The sequence below is a fragment of the Bombina bombina genome, chromosome 7 (genome assembly GCF_027579735.1).
Source record: "Bombina bombina isolate aBomBom1 chromosome 7, aBomBom1.pri, whole genome shotgun sequence".
In the NCBI taxonomy this organism is placed as follows: domain Eukaryota; kingdom Metazoa; phylum Chordata; class Amphibia; order Anura; family Bombinatoridae; genus Bombina; species Bombina bombina.
In genome coordinates this window covers 451,452,799-451,471,969 of record NC_069505.1, presented here as the reverse complement: position 1 = coordinate 451,471,969, position 19,171 = coordinate 451,452,799, and the positions used below count along the sequence as shown (strand labels likewise).

The window sequence follows — 19,171 nt, the reverse complement described above, 5'->3', positions numbered from 1 at the left end:
AGGGAATCTGAGGCACTGGAAGAGATTGTAGAAGTCCCATCGGAAGTTGTCTTGAATGTTTGGAGGTTGCACAAATAGTACAATGTGACAGAAAATCCTTGAGGTCACCATGCATGGTGGGCCACCAAAAAGAACTTTTGAGAAGCTCAGTGGTCTTTACCCTACCCATATGTCCTGCTAAAGGTGAGTCATGCACAGTTTTTAGAAAAGAAGATCTTAATGACGGAGGTATGTACAACTTCCCATCCTTTTGGAACAGGCCATCTTGGACGACATCTGTTAGTGGTGCTGATGGGTCGGAGGCTACTGCATCCTTGAGCATAGGGACCATGCTAGTGAGGACGCCTAGAATACAGTGCTTAGGGATTATTGTGGAAGGTACAATATCTGGAACTGTCTTGTGTCCTTGTCTGGAGAGGGCATCAGCCTTACCATTCTTGGTGCCTGGTCTGTAAGTAATGACATGTGTACGTATATCTCAACGCCGACTAAACCTTGTGTGCCCGGAGTGGTGGTACCTAGCTGCCACCTAGAATGAATTAAGTAAGAGTAATGTATCCAGGCGCCAACAATGGAGGCTAAGGTTAAAATTTTTCAGTATTTATTCAAGACAATTCTTCTATTATAAACGATTATAATAAAATGATTATAATAAAATGATTAAAACACTTTAAAACAATAGTACGAAATTTGAAATCTAGTTAGAAAAGCATGGATCCACGCTAAAATTTGGTTAAAAACAATAATCTATAATCTTAAACTTTATACGGGGTATTTATATAAATAAGCAATTTTCAACAATATTGTATTTGAGCAATTTGATGTGATGGTGTGTGTGAGAGCTTCCGCTGTAAGTAATGACATACTGGAAACGCTGGAAACGGGAGAAATAAAGGCTCCATCGTAGCTGTCTGGAAGATAGAGTCCGGTTTGTAAATAATGTAGGTTTTTATGATCAGTATATATGACAGTGGGTTGAGTGGCACCTTCCAGTAAGTGGTGCCAGTGATCAAAGGAGCACTTAATTGCCAGTAATTCTTTTTCACCCACTGGGTAGTTCAATTCAGCAGGTTGCATGAGCCTGGAAAAAGTAAATTTATGCTTACCTGATAAATTAATTTCATCTATGGTACGACGAGTCCACGGATTCATCCTTTACTTGTGGGATATTATCCTCCTGCTAACAGGAAGTGGCAAAGAGCACCACAGCAGAGCTGTCTATATAGCTCCTCCATTAGCTCCGACCCCCAGTCATTCGACCGAAGGTACAGGAAGAAAAAGGAGAAACTAAAAGGTGCAGAGGTGACAAGTTTAAAATAAAAAAATATAATCTGTCTTAAAATGACAGGGCGGGCCGTGGACTCGTCTTACCATAGAATAAATTAATTTATCAGGTAAGCATAAATTTACTTTTCTTCTAAAAGGTACGACGAGTCCACGGATTCATCCTTTACTTGTGGGATACAATACCAAAGCTACAGGACACAGATGAACGGGAGGGACAAGACAGATGGCTAAACAGAAGGCACCACTGCTTGAAGAACTGTTCTCCCAAAAATAGCCTCCAAAGAAGCAAAAGTATCAAATTTGGAAAATTTGGAAAAGGTATGAAGCGAAGACCAAGTCGCAGCCTTACAAATCTGTTCAACAGAAGCATCATTTTGAAAAGCCCATGTGGAAGCCACCGCTCTAGTAGAGTGAGCTGTAATTCTTTCAGGAGGCTGATGTCCAGCAGTCTCGTATGCCAAACGGACGATGCTTTTTAGCCAAAGAGGTAGCTGTAGCTTTTTTACCTCTACGTTTTCCAGAATAGACAACAAACAAAGAAGATGTTTGACGGAAATCTTTGGTCGCTTGCAAGTGAAACTGCAAAGCACGAACCACTTCCAATTTGTGCAACAGACGCTCCTTCTTAGAGGAAGGATTAGGACACAGAGAAGGAACAATAATCTCCCGATTAATATTCTTATTAGTAACAACCTTAGGAAGGAATCCAGGTTTGGTACGCAAAACCACCTTATCAGCATGGAAAACAAGATAAGGCGAGTCGCATTGCAATGCAGATAGTTCAGAAACTCTTTGAGCCGAAGAGATAGCAACTAAAAACAGAACTTTCCAAGATAGAAGCTTAATATCTATGGAATGCATAGGTTCAAACGGAACCCCTTGAAGAACCTTAAGAACTAAATTCAAACTCCATGGCGGAGCAACAGTTTTAAACACAGGCTTGATTCTAACTAAAGCCTGACAGAACGACTGAACGTCTGGAACATCTGCCAGACGCTTGTGCAGTAAAATTGATAAAGCAGATATCTGTCCCTTTAGGGAACTAGCTGATAACCCCTTCTCCAATCCTTCTTGGAGAAAGGACAAAATCCTAGGAATCCTGATCTTACTCCATGAGTAGCCTTTGGATTCGCACCAATAAAGATATTTACGCCATATCTTATGATAAATTTTCCTAGTGACAGTCTTTCGAGCCTGAATCAAGGTATCTATGACTGACTCAGAGAATCCCTGCTTGGATAAAATCAAGCGTTCAATCTCCAGGCAGTCAGCCGCAGAGAAACTAGATTTGGATGCTGGAATGGACCTTGAATCAGAAGGTCCTGTCTCAGTGGCAGAGTCCATGGTGGAAGAGATGACATCTCCACCAGGTCTGCATACCAAGTCCTGCATGGCCACGCAGGTGCTATCAAAATCACTGAAGCTCTCTCCTGTTTGATTCTGGCAATTAAACGAGGAAGGAGAGGAAATGGTGGAAACACATAAGCCAGGTTGAACGACCAGGGTACTGCTAGAGCATCTATCAGTACTGCTTGAGGATCCCTTGATCTGGACCCGTAACAAGGAAGTTTGGCGTTCTAACGAGACGCCATCAGATCCAATTCCGGTGTGCCCCATTGATAAATCAATTGTGCAAACACCTCCGGATGGAGTTCCCACTCCCCCGGATGAAAAGTCTGACGCTTCCCAGTTCTCCACTCCTGGGATATAGATTGCTGATAGATGGCAAGAGTGAGTCTCTGCCCATCAAATTATTTTGGTAACCTCTATCATCGCTAGAGAACTATTTGTTCCCCCGTGATATATGCTACAGTCGTGATATTGTCCGACTGGAATCTTATGAATCTGGCCGAAGCCAGCTGAGGCCACGCCTGAAGAGCGTTGAATATCGCTCTCAGTTCTACAATATTGATCGGGAGGAGAGCCTCCTCCTGAGTCCACACACCCTGTGCTTTCAGGGAATTCCAGACTGCACCCCAGCCCAATAGGCTGGCGTCCCTCGTGACTATGACCCATGCTGGCCTGCGGACCACATTCCCTTGGACAGATGATCCTGTGTCAACCACCAAAGAAGAGAGTCTCTGGTCTCTTGATCCAGATTTATCTGAGGAGATAAATCCGCATAATCCCCATTCCACTGTTTGAGCATGCATAGTTGCAGTGGTCTGAGATGCAAGCGAGCGAAAAGAGATCTATATCCATTGCCGCTACCATTAGTTTGATTACCTCCATACACTGAGCCACTGATGGCCGAGGAATGGAATGAAGAGCTCGGCAGGTGGTTAAAATCTTTGATTTCCTGACCTCCGTCAAAAAAAATTTCATGTCCACCGAATCTATCAGAGTTCCCAGGAATGGAACTCTTGTGAGAGGGATAAGTGAACTCTTTTTTTACGTTCACCTTCCACCCGTGAGTTCTTAGAAAAGCCAAGACGATGTCTGTGTGAGATTTGGCTAGTTGGTAAGTTGATGCCTGAATTAAGATATCGTCCAGATAAGGCGCCACTGCTATGCCCTGCGGCCTTAGAACCGCCAAAAGGGACCCTAGCACTTTTGTAAAAATTCTGGGAGCTGTGGCCAACCCGAAGGGAAGAGCCACAAACTGGTAATTCTTGTCCAGGAAGGCGAACCTGAGGAACTGGTGATGATCTTTGTGGATAGGGATGTGTAGATACGCATCCATTAAGTCCACGGTGGTCATATATTGACCCTCCTGGATCATTGGTAAAATAGTCCGAATGGTCTCCATCTTGAAGGATGGGACTCTGAGGAATTTGTTTAGGATCTTGAGATCTAAAATTGGTCTGAAGGTTCCCTCTTTCTTGGGAACCACAAACAGATTGGAGTAAAACCCCGGCCCCTGCTCTGTTTTCGGAACTGGGCAGATCACTCCCATGGTAAACAGGTCTTCTACACAGCGTAAGAACGCCTCTCTTTTTGTCTGGTTTACCGACAATTGAGAAAGATGGAATCTCCCCCTTGGAGGAGAATCTTTGAAATCTAGAAGATACCCCTGGGTTACGATTTCTAACGCCCAGGAGTCCTGAACGTCTCTTGCCCAAGCCTGAGCAAAGAGAGAAAGTCTGACCCTACTAGATCCGGTCCCGTATCGGGGGCTACCCCTTCATGCTGTCTTGGTGGCAGCAGCGGGCTTCTTGGCCTGTTTACCTTTGTTCCAAGTCTGGTTAGGTCTCCAGACCGACTTGGATTGAGCAAAATTTCCCTCTTGTTTTGCAGCAGGGGAAGATGTAGAGGGACCACCTGAAGTTTCGAAAGGAACGAAAATTATTTTGTTTGGTCCTCATCTTATTTGTTTTATCCTGAGGAAGGGCATGGCCTTTTCCTCCAGTGATGTCTGAAATGATCTCTTTCAGTTCAGGCCCGAATAGGGTCTTACCTTTGAAAGGGGTGGCTAAAAGCTTAGATTTTGATGACACATCAGCAGACCAGGACTTAAGCCATAACGCTCTACTCGCTAAAATGGCAAAACCTGAATTCTTTGCCGCTAATTTAGCCAGTTGAAAAGCGGCATCTGTAATGAAAGCATTAGCTAGTTTGAGAGCCCTAATTCTATCCAGAATATCATCCAATGGGGTCTCAACCTGAAGAGCCTCCTCCAGAGCCTCGAACCAAAAAGCAGCTGCAGTAGTTACAGGAACAATGCACGCTATAGGTTGCAGAAGAAAACCCTGATGAATAAATAGTTTCTTTAGGAGACCCTCTAATTTCTTATCCATAGGATCTTTGAAAGCACAACTGTCCGGAATAGGTATAGTTGTACGCTTAGCCAGGGTAGAAATAGCTCCCTCCACCTTAGAGACCGTCTGCCACGAGTCCCGCATGGTGTGTGATATGGAAAACATTTTCTTAAAAGTAGGAGGGAGAGAGAACGGAATACCTGGTCTATACCACTACTTAGTAACAATGTCCGAAATCCTCTTAGGGACTGGAAAAACATCAGTGTAGGCAGGAACCTCTAGATATCTGTCCATTTTACACAATTTCTCTGGAACTAAAATAGGGTCACAATCATCCAGAGTCGCTAAAACCTCCCTGAGCAATAAGCAGAGGTGTTCTAGTTTAAATTTAAAAGCCGTCATATCCGAGTCCGTCTGAGGGAACATCTTTCCTGAATCAGAAATCTCTCCCTCAGAGAGCAAATCCCTCACCCCCAACTCAGAACATTGTGAGGGTACATCGGATATGGCTAATAAAGCGTCAGAGGGCTCAGCATTTACTCTCACATCAGACCTACTGCGCTTCCCCTGCAACCCAGGCAGCTTAGATAAAACCTCTGTGAGGGTAGTATTCATAACTGTGGCCATATCTTGCAGGGTGAAAGAATTAGACGCACCAGAAGTACTTGGCGTCGCTTGTGCGGGCGTTAATGGTTGTGACACTTGGGGAGAATTAGATGGCATAACTGGATTCCCTTCTGACTGAGAATCATCCTGCGACATACTTTTATTAGCTAAAATATGTTCTTTGCAATTTATTGCCCTTTCAGTGCACGAGGGACACATTTTAAGTGGGGGTTCCACAATGGCTTCTAAACACATTGAACATTGGCTTTCCTCAATGTCAGACATGGTGAACAGGCTAGTAATGACCACAAATAAGCTTGAAAACACTTTATTTAGTGAAAAAATAATCTTAAAAAACGGTACTGCGCCTTTAAGAGAAAAAAAGCATACACGTTCTGCAAAACTGCTTTAAAATACACCAATCCTTTCAATTTTTTGATATGATATACAAATAATGCAGCTGAGATTGCCCCACAAAGAAAGGAACAGTTAACCCTTTACTGTGCTAAACCGAATCATTAATAAGGCCTAAATCCGGACAAAAACACCTACCTGCCCTCAGGGGTTGGAAAAATTGAGTTAAAGCTTCCATTTGGCCCAACACTTCCACAAGGGCCCACCGGAGCTTGCTGCTTGCTCTTCAATTACAACTGCGCAACTGAGGCGCGAAAATAGGCCCCGTCCATCTCACTCAATGTTTTTACAGCCTAAAGGAACCGCACCAGAGCGGTTCCAAACTAGCCATGTGGGTTCTGAAAACCAAACCAGAAGCCAAGTGTACCCTCAATAAAGTCACAAAAAAACGTTATTGAAATAATCTCTTTCAGTTCCCAAAAACGTTATCAGCACTCCCAGTTCACAAAACGTTTGCCCACAAACATTCAAACTCAGTGTCAACCATTTTTTTTATATTAGCCCCTTATGCAAGCTTAGTAATACCCCTCTATATCTTTTAGGATTACTGCTTACCCTCTCCCTCATGGGGATACTGTCAGCCAATTCTGAAATACTAGTCTCTCCAGAAAAAAATGACTGAACATACCTCACTGCTTATAGCATGAAAGGGTTCCTCACACTGACCTTTCTTGTACTCCTCAGCCATTCTGTGGGAACTGCTCTGGATCTTAGGGACAAATGCTAAGATCATCAGCCTCCAGGCAGAAGTCTTCATACATCTGCTGCCTGAGAGTAAATAGTACACACTGGTACCATTTAAAATAAAAAACTCTTGCTTGAAGAAATAAAAAACTAATATTTTATCACCTCTTTCACTTTACCCTTCCTAGTACTTAAGAGTAGGCAAAGATATCAAACCAAACATAAAATAGTATGCTGTGTGATATCCTCTAGGAAGCGCTAAGTGACAAATACTATAATGTAATATAAAATATTACAACAATCTAGTCTTCAAGGTAAAATATGTACAAAACAGCAAAGGTACACAATGTTAAAGTCCCAAAAAATCCCACCATATGTGGAATCAACCACCAGACAAAAACGGTACTTATTATAGTTAATGTTCAGGTTTCCAGCGTAGGAAAGGTCCCAAAAATAAGGATGTGGTATGGAGGTTGTTTGTAGGCAGCTCTCTAACTTCGTTCAAAAGAAGGCAATCTGTTAAGGGAACACAAATGGATAGAGGCGCCAATGGTGCAGATCAATGATGCATCTTGGGAGATCAATGCAGAAAATATACACAGGGTACTCACTTGTAGAAAAGGCAATCAATCATGCCCATAGAGACAGGCTGGATTTCTGCAGCAGTCCAGCTAGCTGATTGGTATCCAGAAGGCAGCTCCAGGGTGCAGGAAACCAGCAGACAATAAGTACACACTAACCAAATAGGTGTATCGGCAGGAGACCAAGATCAGGGATTAGTGCCCTATAGGCAGCGTAGCTCCAAGAGATACTGAACACGGGCACAGAAGAGCTATGTATCTCTTGTTCCTGCTTCCTGATGGTACAGTCAGTGCAGGAAGCAGGAACAAGAGATACATAGCTCTTCTGTGCCCGTGTTCAGTATAGGGATACCAATCAGCTAGCTGGACTGCTGCAGAAATCCAGCCTGTTTCTATGGGCATGATTGATTGCCTTTTCTACAAGTGAGTACCCTGTGTATATTTTCTGCATTGATCTCCCAAGATGCATCATTGATCTGCAACATTGGCGCCTCTATCCATTTGTGTTCCCTTAAAACAGTAGGCAAAGAGAATGACTGGGGGGTGGAGCTAAGGGAGGAGCTATATAGACAGCTCTGCTGTGGTGCTCTTTGCCACTTCCCGTTAGCAGGAGGATAATATCCCACAAGTAAAGGATGAATCCGTGGACTCGTCGTACCTTATAGAAGAAAGAAAGCCACAGGATGCAACAGATCCTTAAAAGTTTTCCTTTGTGAAAGGATTGCCCCGATGGCAAAATCCGAAGCATCAACCTCTAATATGAACTGTTTTTCCATGTCTGGATACTGTAGGATTGGTGCTGTGGTGAATTTTGACTTCAGAAGATCAAAAGCAGATTGTATCTGGCTAGACCAATTAAATGTGCAGTTCAGTTTTGTGAGGTCAGTCAAGGGTTTGGCGATTGCAGCAAAACCAGGTATAATCTTTCTATAAAAGTTAGAAAAACCTAAGAAGCGCTGAACTTCTTTTTTCGTGTGGGGGACAGGCCAGTCTAGGATGGCTTGTACCTTGTCATTTTGCATCTTGATACCAAGGGGGGAGATATGATAACCCAAAAATGTAATTTCACTAGACTCGAATATACATTTCTCATGTTAAGCGTAGAGGTTGTTTTTTCTTAATCTGGAAAGAACTTCTTTTACATGCATTCTATGTTGTTCGAGATTTTGGGAATAGATTAAAATGTCGTCCAAATGGACTACTAGGTACACATCCAAAACATCCCTGAAAAGGTCACTGATTAAACATTGGAAGGTTGCTGGAGCATTGCACAAACCGAATGGCATCACAGTATATTCAAACAGACCATATCTGGTCCGAAAAGCAGTGAGCCACTCGTCTCCAGCTCTCATTCGTATAAGATTGTAAGCACCCCGGAGATCCAATTTGGTGAAAACCGAGGCACCCCTTAATCTTTCTATCAACTCAGGGATAAGCGGAAGAGGATATCTGTTCTTTCTTGTACGCTTGTTAAGCTCCCTGTAATCAATAATTGGTCTTAGCGACCCGTCTTTGTTTGTTACAAAAAATATCCCTGCACCTGCAGGTGAGGTACTGGGTCTTATGAACCCCTTCCTGAGGTTTTCGTTTATATAGTTCTTGAGGTGTTCTAGCTCAGGCTTAGAAAGGGGGTAAATGTGACCAAAAGGGATCGTAACCCAAGGGAGTAGATCTATAGGGCAATCACAGGCCCTGTGTGGCGGTAGGCATTCCGCATCCTTTTTATTAAAGATATCAGAGAACTCTGAATAGTGTGTGGGTAAGGCGGAGTCAACTACATGTAATAGAGTAGGGTTATCTAAACATCTGCTAGTATGTTTTGGAGTAGGGAAGGTAAGGCTACAGTCGGACCAATTGATGTGAGGTTTATGTGTACACAACCAATTCATACCAAGTATGATATCAAATATTGGGGAAGATATTACGTCAAAAGAAAGTGCATCAGAAGGGTGTGTGCTTGAAGTTACCTGTAGGGGAATGGTCTCATGAGTGACAGGACCAGATGAAAGTAAAGAGCCATCAATGACTTTGTCAGGGACGGGATTATGCTTGCACAAAATAGGAATTTTATTTCTTTTCACAAAATCATAGTGGATAAAAATCCTACAGGAACTAGTATCAATAATTGCATCAGTGGTGATCCTGAAGTGATCCCACTGCAAAAAAGAGGAATGGTTATGTATGATGTGTTGATTGTTTTGGTTAAGAAACTTACTGGTGAGCTACGTGACCTACCCTTCTTTGCTTTAGAAAGGACTGGACAGTCTTTAACTTCATGGGTAGGGCAAGCACAATACATGCACAAGCTCTGTAGTTTCCTCCTGGATTTTTCCTGGGGTGTCAAGGGCCCTTTAATAAATCCTATATCCATAGGTTGAGGGTTTTCCTTTACTTGATAGGTAGGAGCTGGGTAGTAACTCTTTGAGGAACTAGCCTTCTCAGAACACCTCTCTCTGAGGCGTCTATCAATATTTATGGTTAGAGTAAATAATTCTTTCAAGGAGTCAGGGATCCCTGTACGCGATAGTTCTTCCTTAATCTCTTTGAACAAGCCTAGGCGGAACTGTGCTTTGAGGGAGACTTCATTCCATTCAGAATCCCGAGCAGAGATTTTAAACTGTGTGATATATGCCTCTACCAGATTCTTTCTTTGTTTTAGAGACCTAAGCGTATTTTCTGCTGAGACCTGCTTGAAAGGGTCTTCATATAGAGCAGACATCTGGACAAAAAAAGCAGTAAGGGAACCCAGTATAGAATCCTGGTTCTGATAAAAAAAAAAGTGTCAGCCCAGGCCCTAGGCTCCCCCTTGAGATATGAAATCACGGTAAGTACTCTTACTCTCTCTGAGGGATAAGTCCTTGTTTCATTTCAAAAAGCAACATGCAGGAATTTTTGAACTCCCTGAAATGGGATTGATCTACAGAGAACTTCTCTGGGGGGGATACCAGGGGCTCAGGGTGTACTTCTGCAGCTGTGGGTTTGGAACCAAGAACCTCCCTTAAGCAGGCTTTTAAGGCCTGGTTTTCCACATGTAATTTGTGGAAGGAGTTAGATAAAGCGTCCATTCTGTCGGACAAAGCTTGTATTTGATTACACACAGGCTCCTGTTCCATGGTAGCCTTGTATAGGAATAGTAGGAATTAACTGTGTAAGAGGTAACACTAATTCCTTTATATGGCTGGTTAATTCTGTAACAACATGGTTACTGTAACAATGACTATACTAAAATCTGGAGGTTAAACCCACTATTTATCTAACAACTGAATATAGCTTTTATATATGAGTTTTGTTACACAAAGGGAACCAGGGTATGTATGGAGGTTACCCTTGTGAAATAATATATGCCGTTTGTGGATCTAGTTATTGCACAGAGGTTAGCAAATAACTTATCACACGGACAGCGAAAGTAAATGAAAGCTGCTAAATAGAGCGGAGGAAGTATAACTGTAGCTTCTCACTACGGAGAAATATAAGAGATTGAGACGAGTGGTCACAGTAGTTATTAAGTGGAAACTGCAGACTTGAATATACAAGAGGAACCTGAGACCAGTATATTGGAGCAATCTGACCTGAATCCCTAATGTCCAGTGGCTTCTATGAAGAGAGGTGGCTCGTGTCTCAGGCAGCGTGTAGGGAGGCTGACAGCGTGTGCGGCACAGAGAGAAGCTGGCGTCTGTAGCTGATGACGTAGTTTGTGGAACGCTTCCTCGGCACACAGCCGATATATTCAGTGAGTAGCGGAGATGACAGCAGGAAGCTGTGATTCACTCCTCGGAATGAGGATAGCAGGGAAAGGCAAGTTTGTTGCTAATCTTGAAACAGTGTTCACTGCAGAGAGATTCTCAATTAACCATCAATGAAGGCTGGGAGGAGGCAGTTTAAATAGGCAGGTTGGCTTAAAGAGACAGAAATAAATGCAGGTTAGAAGCAGTTAAGCCTTATAGTATGTGACCAACAGCACCACATACACATTATAGTAACTACAGCTCTGTGCCTATAAACCTTATTAAACCCTGATTTAGTGCTCCCTGTATGTGACCAACACCACATACACATTATAGTAACTACACAGCTCTGTGCCTATAAACCTTATTAACCCCTGATTTAGTGCTCCTGTATGTTACCAACAGCACCACATACACATTATAGTAACTACACAGTTCTGTGCTTATAAACCTTATTAACCCCCTGATTTAGTGCTCACTGTATGTGACCAACAGCACCACATACACATTATAGTAACTACACAGTTCTGTGCTTATAAACCTTATTAACCCCCTGATTTAGTGCTCACTGTATGTGACCAACAACACCACATACACATTATAGTAACTACACAGCTCTGTGCCTATAAACCTTATTAACCCCTGATTTAGTGCTCACTGTATGTGACCAAAAACACCACATGCACATTATAGTAACTACACAGCTCTGTGCTTATAAACCTTATTAAACCCCTGACTTAGTGCCCCGTGTATGTGACCAACAGCACCACATACACATTATAGTAACTACACAGCTCTGTGCCTATAAACGTTATTAAACCCCGATTTAGTGCTCCCTGTAGGTGACAAATAACACCACATACACATTATAGTAACTACACAGCTCTGTGTCTATAAACCTATTAAAAAAGTAAGTACTCAGCTAATTAAAGGGAAATAAAGCCAGTATTATGCTAATACTGTTCATCCCCAGCACTTAACAAAAAACTAACAACCTGCTTTAGCCATTTCTTTTAAAGATGAGATTTCACAATGTGCAAACGCTAAATTGGTAGGTACACTATGTACACAGATATTACCTACCCATCTGCAACAGACATTGTCACAGAGTGTGATGCCGATATCTTCATTAACCACAAGACTAAAGATGTTTTTCAAAAACTGACTAATAGAAATATTTGTACGGCGCTAGCTAACTACTGGTCATTAAGTCCCTTAAGGTGATCAGATAACAGAGGTTTCTGGTTGGTTACAATAAATATAATCCCCTTCTGATATCAAAACCAGATGACATGTGACGTCCTTCTTACCTCCGTGTGCATCAGGAAGCTCTAAGGTTTGGTTCTTGTCAGACATTGTCTTGTTCAGCAACTGAATTTGTCAGATATTCTTATAATGTTTCTCCTTTACTGATAAACGCAGTGACGTGTATTGTACGTGATCTTCACAGTGACAAAAGCCTAAACAGAGAGAGAGAAAGAGAGAGAGAATGTCAGATACTCTTATAATGTTTCTCCTTTACTGACAAACGCAATGTAGTTTATTGTACGTGATCTTCACAGTGACAGCTGTCACGCCGTGCCGCTCTAGCCGTTGCTAGGGGCGCGGCGTCTCCTTCCTGCTCGTTGCCTAGGGTTGTGTCGGCTCAAGATGCGTGCGGCGCTGATGTCATCGCCGCACGCTCCTGATGCCGACCGGTCTTGAGGCGCCAATCCTCTCCTTATTTAAAATGGCAGCAAATGATCTGTCACTGCCCAAGTATAGGTGCTACTTTGTGTACTCCTGAGTGTGATAGATCGTTTGCTAGACAGATTTATTGTTGCTGCCTGTCTCACTACGCTACCTGGTTAACCCCTGCACTACTGACTGATATATTGTTGCTGATCCCTGCCTGTCTCACTACACTACCTGGTTAACCCCTGCACTACTGACTGATATATTGTTGCTGATCCCTGCCTGTCTCACTACACTACCTGGTTAACCCCTGCATTACTGACTGATATATTGTTGCTGAAGCCTGCTTGTCTCACTACGCTACCTGGTTAACCCCTGAATTACTGGACTGATTTATTGTTGCCGAATCCTGCCTGCCTGACCATTCTTGTAATTTGCCCTGTACTGTCCTGCCTGTGGTGAGTACCGCTCTTCTCATTTGTCTAATATTCTCTGCTCTGGGATATTTCCTATCTTTCCGGCTCGACGCCGGGATAACAAGACTACTGGCCGAGTTCGGTCTGATAGAGGAGTATCCCACGAGCATTACAACAGCAGCCTAATCAGAGAGCAACAGAGAGAGAGAGGGGTGGGGGTCTCATGAACAGTTATTTGTTATAAGGGAAATAGTATGAATTATAGATGCCCAACACCTGTACCTGACGAATATAAACAGACCAGAATTTAAGAAATGCTCTGCTTGGTCACAAACACCTAGATTACGAGTTTTGCGTTGCGGCTTTTAACGCTGAAAAAAAAAAAAGGCAATTTCAGTGTAAAAGCAGGAACGCACTATTGGGAGTCGTGTCGGTATAGCTATACTGCAAGCATTGTAGCCTGTAATGCAATGTCAATGACGTTTTTGTGTGAGATTTCCATAGCGCTGGTATTACAGGTTGTGCGATGAGGTTAAAATGCTTGCGTTACAGCCTATACCGACACAAGCCATACCGTCATCTGAGAGCAGTAGTAATGGATTTTGTGTAACAAAAATGTTTCAGAAAACTTATAACTAAAGTGTTACAAAGTACACTAACACCCATAAACTACCTATTAACCCTTAAACCGCCACCCTCCCGCATAGCAAACACTATATTAAACATATTAACCCCTAATATCCTGCCCACCCACATCACCAACACTATTTAAATATATTAACCCCTAAACCGCCGCTCCCCGACATTGCCGCCACAATAAAGTTATTAAACCCTATTCCGCCGCTCCCCGAGATCGCCGCCACTAAATAAAGTTATTAGCCCCTAAACCTCTGCCTCCCACATCTCCGCCACTAAATAAACCTATTTACCCCTAAACCGCCAGCCCCCCCACATCGCAGAACACTAAATTAAACTATTAACAATATAAACTATATATTAAACTAACATTACTTTTCTAATAAAATAAAAAAAACTACCAATTAAAATATCTAAATTACAAATTTTAAAAAACCTAACACTACGAAAAAAAAAAAAAATCTAAATTACAACTAAAAACACTACGAAAAATTCAAAAAAATCTAAGTTTACCAAAACTTATAAACACTAAAATAACGAAAAATAAAAAAACACTAAGATTACAAAAAATAAACAAAATGATCAAAAATAAAAACAATTACACCTAATCTAATAGCCCTATAAAATAAAAAAGCCCCCCCAAATAAAAACACCCCTAGTCTACAATAAACTACCTATAGCCTTAAAAGGGCTTTTTGTATGGCATTGCCCTAAAGAAATCGGCTCTTTTACCTGTAAAAAAATACAAAGTCCCTGCCAACAGTAAAACCCACCACTCAACCAACCCCCCCAAATAAAAAACATAACTCTAAAAAAAATCTAAGCTACTCATTGCCCCTAAAGCGGCATTTGTATGGGCATTGCCCTTAAAAGGGCATTTAGCTCTTTTGCATTGCCCTTAAAAGGGCAATCTTCATCCAGGTGGTGTAGAGCTATCCTGGATCCCAACGGCTTATCTTTCATTCAACTTCAGTGTACGGCGGCGACCATATGAAGAGGACGCTCCGTGCAGGATGGGATCAGCTTCCAGGATGGCTCCGCACCGCCGGGAAGAAGATAGAAGACGCCCCCGGGATGGATGAAGACCTCGCCGCCTGGGTGTCCGGACTTCAGAAACCGTGAGTAGATCTTCTAGGGTTAGTATTTTTTATTTTTTTTAGATTAGGGTTTGGGCTATTTGTAAAAGAGCTAAATGCACTTTAAAGGGCAATCAAAAGAGCTAAATGCCCTTTTAAGGGCAATGGTTAGCTTAGGTTTTTTTTTAGTTAGGTTAGGTTTTTTAGTTAGGTTTCTTTTTATTTTGGGGGGTTGGTTGGTTGGTGAGTTTTACTGTTGGAGGGACTTTGTATTTTTTAACAGGTAAAAGAGCTGATTTCTTTAGGGCAATGTCCTACAAAAGGCCCTTTTAAGGGCTATTGGTAGTTCATTGTAGGCTAAGGGGTGTTTTATTTTGGGGGGCTTTTTATTTTAATAGGGCTATTTTGATCATTTCGTTTATTTTTTGTAATCTTAGTGTTATTTATTTTTCGTGATTTTAGTGTTTATTATTTTTGGTAAACTTAAATTTTTTAAATTTTTCGAAGTTTTAGTCTTTATTTTAGTTGTAATTTAGATTTAATTATTTTCGTCGCTTTAGATTTTTTTAAATTTGTAATTTAGATATCTTAATTGGTAGTTTTTTTATTTTATTAGAATAGTAAGGTTAGGTTAATTTATAGATTTTTATTTCACAGGTAAGTTTTTATTTATTTAAATAGAGTTATATTTTAATTAAAAGTTAGGGAGTTGTTAGGCTTAGGGGTTAATAGTATAATTTAGTGTTTTGCTATGTGGAGGGGCTGGCGGATTAGGGGTTAATAGGTTTATTTAGTGGCGGAGATGTGGGAGGCCAGAGGTTTAGGGGTTATTAACTTTATTTAGTGGCGGCAATGTCGGCGAGCAGCAGAAGAGGGTTTAATAACTTTATTATAGTGCCGGCGATGTCGGGGCAGCAGATTAGGAGTTAATAACTTTATTTAGTGGCGGCGATCTCGGGAGCGGCGGATTAGGGGTGTTTAGACTTGGGGTTTATGTTAGGGTGTTAGGTTTAACGTAACTTTTTTTTCCCCAATAGACATGTGGTTGCGTTCGGGCGATCGCCATTCCACACTTCAGGTGTTTTTTTTTTCTAACACTCTCTCCCGATTTGATGTCTATGGGGAGAGAGTGCACGAGCACGTATTCTCAGCCCTTGGATTTTGTGCGGTATGGAGCTTATCGCCACCATATCGCACGCACAAGGAGGCTTTTCAGAAACTTGTAATGGCAGCGCTATGGAGGGTGAAATAACGCAACTTTTGTTGCGTTCGTTTCGCACCCTCTATAGCGCAAAACTCGTAATCTAGGTGATAGGGATTACAGTGAGTATAACTGATCAATCAGTAAAAGAACAGTGATTATAAAAATAAACACATAAATGAACTGCTCTAACAATACAGATTTTATGTCACTAATTACAAATCTTTAACCCTTTTATTTCTGAGCCATTTGATCCCCTGGGCTGGAGCGGTTTCTATGTGAGTAACCTACAGACATCAGCAGACCAAGCACTTACAGAAATCAAATGTATTTTGAATTAAAGGGATATGAAACCCAATTTTTCTCTTTTTGATGATTCATATAGAGCATAAATTTGAAAAACAACTTTCCAATTAACTTCAATGATCAATTTTGGTTAATTCTCTTGTATCCTTTCTTGAAGGAGCATCAATGCATTACTGGGATCTAGCTGAACACATCAAGAAGCCAATCACAAGAGGTATATATGTATCACATTGTGTACATATACATGTGTCTTTATCTTATATCTGTAGGTATAATCAGATCTCATTACTGTATCACATTGTGTACATATACGTGTCTTTATCTTATATCTGTAGGTATAATCAGATCTCATTACTGTATCACATTGTGTACATATACATGTGTCTTTATCTTATATCTGTAGGTATAATCAGATCTCATTACTTTATCACACTGTGTACATATACATGTGCCTGTATATTATATCTGTAGGTATAATCAGATCTCATTACTTTATTACATTGTGTAAACATACATGTGTCTTTATCTTATATCTGTAGGTATAATCAGATCTCATTACTTTATAACATTGTGTACATATACATGTTTCTTTATCTTATATCTGTAGGTATAATCAGATCTCATTACTTTATCACATTGTGTACATATACATGTGTCTGTATCTTATATCTGTAGGTATAATCAGATCTCATTACTGTATCACATTGTGTACATATACATGTGTCTTTATCTTATATCTGTAGGTATAATCAGATCTCATTACTGTATCACATTGTGTACATATACATGTGTCTGTATCTTATATCTGTAGGTATAATCAGATCTCATTACTGTATCACATTGTGTACATATACACGTGTCTGTATATTATATCTGTAGGTATAATCAGATCTCATTACTTTATCACATTGTGTACATATACATGTGTCTGTATCTTATATCTGTAGGTATAATCAGATCTCATTACTGTATCACATTGTGTACATATACATGTGTCTGTATCTTATATCTGTAGGTATAATCAGATCTCATTACTGTATCACATTGTGTACATATACATGTGTCTGTATCATATCTGTAGGTATAATCAGATCTCAATACTGTATCACATTGTGTACATATACATGTGTCTTTATCTTATATCTGTAGGTATAATCAGATCTCATTACTTTATCACATTGTGTACATATACATGTGTCTGTATATTATATCTGTAGGTATAATCAGATCTCATTACTTTATCACATTGTGTACATATACATGTGTCTGTATCTTATATCTGTAGTTATAAACATATCTCATTACTGTATCACACTGTGTACATATACATGTGTCTTTATCTTATATCTGTAGGTATAATCAGATCTTATTACTGTATCACATTGTGTACATATACATGTGTCTTTATCTAATATCTGTAGGTATAATCAGATCTCATTACGTTATCACATTGTGTACATATACATGTGTCTTTATCTTATATATATAGGTATAATCAGATCTTATTACTGTATCACATTGTGTACATATAGATGTATCTGTATCTTATATCTGTAGGTATAATCAGATCTCATTACTTTATCAAATTGTGTACACATACCTGTGTCTTTATCTTATATCTGTAGGTATAATCAGATATCATTACTGTATCACATTGTGTACATATACATGCATCTTTATATCTGTAGGTATAATCAGATCTCATTACTTTATTACATTGTGTACATATACATGTGACTTTATCTTATATCTGTAGTTATAAACATATCTCATTACTGTATCACATTGTGTACATATACATGTGTCTTTATCTTATATCTGTAGGTATAATCAGATCTCATTACTGTATCACATTGTGTAGATATACATGTGTCTGTATATTATATCTGTAGGTATAATCAGATCTCATTACTTTATTACACTGTGTAAACATACATGTGTCTTTATCTTATATCTGTAGGTATAATCAGATCTCATTACTTTATTACATTGTGTACACATACATGTGTCTTTATCGTATATCTGTAGGTATAATCAGATCTCATTACTTTATCACATTGTGTACATATACATGTGTCTGTATCTTATATCTGTAGTTATAAACATATCTCATTACTGTATCACATTGTGTACATATACATGTGTCTTTATCTAATATCTGTAGGTATAATCAGATCTCATTACTTTATCACACTGTGTACATATACATGTGTCTTTATCTTATATCTGTAGGTATAATCAGATCTTATTACTGTATCACATTGTGTCCATATACACGTGTCTATCTTATATCTGTAGGTATAATCAGATCTCATTACTGTATCACATTGTGTACATATATATCTGTAGGTATAATCAGATCTCATTACTTTATTACATTGTGTACACATACATGTGTCTTTATCTTATATCTGTAGGTATAATCAGATCTCATTACTGTATCACATTGTGTACATATACATGTGTCTGTATCTTATATCTGTAGGTATAAACAGATCTCATTACTGTATCACACTGTGTACATATACATGTGTCTTTATCTTATATCTGTAGGTATAATCAGATCTCATTACTTTACGTGTGTCTTTATCTTATATCTGTAGGTATAATCAGATCTCATTACTTTATTACATTGTGTACATATTCCCGTGTCTGTATCTTATATCTGTAGGTATAATCAGATCTCATTACTTTATCAAATTGTGTACACATACCTGTGTCTTTAACTTATATCTGTAGGTATAATCAGATCTCATTACTTTATCACACTTTGTACATATACATGTGTCTTTATCTTATATCTGTAGGTATAATCAGATCTCATTACATTATCACATTGTGTCCATATACACGTGTCTTTATCTTAT

At 40.0% G+C, this 19,171-nt stretch overlaps 1 protein-coding gene across 6 annotated transcripts in view; it reads right to left on the bottom strand.

The window, feature by feature from the left end:
* LOC128666689 (uncharacterized) overlaps window positions 1–19,171 on the bottom strand; it is a 257,961-nt gene that overhangs the window by 211,416 nt on the left and 27,374 nt on the right. For all 6 annotated transcript variants that reach the window (XM_053721418.1, XM_053721417.1, XM_053721423.1 and 3 more), the window contains one exon: window positions 12,306–12,455. In XM_053721418.1, coding sequence (XP_053577393.1) covers window positions 12,306–12,351 — 46 coding nt within the window. In that variant the 5' untranslated portion in view covers window positions 12,352–12,455. The remainder of the gene's footprint in view (window positions 1–12,305; window positions 12,456–19,171) is intronic.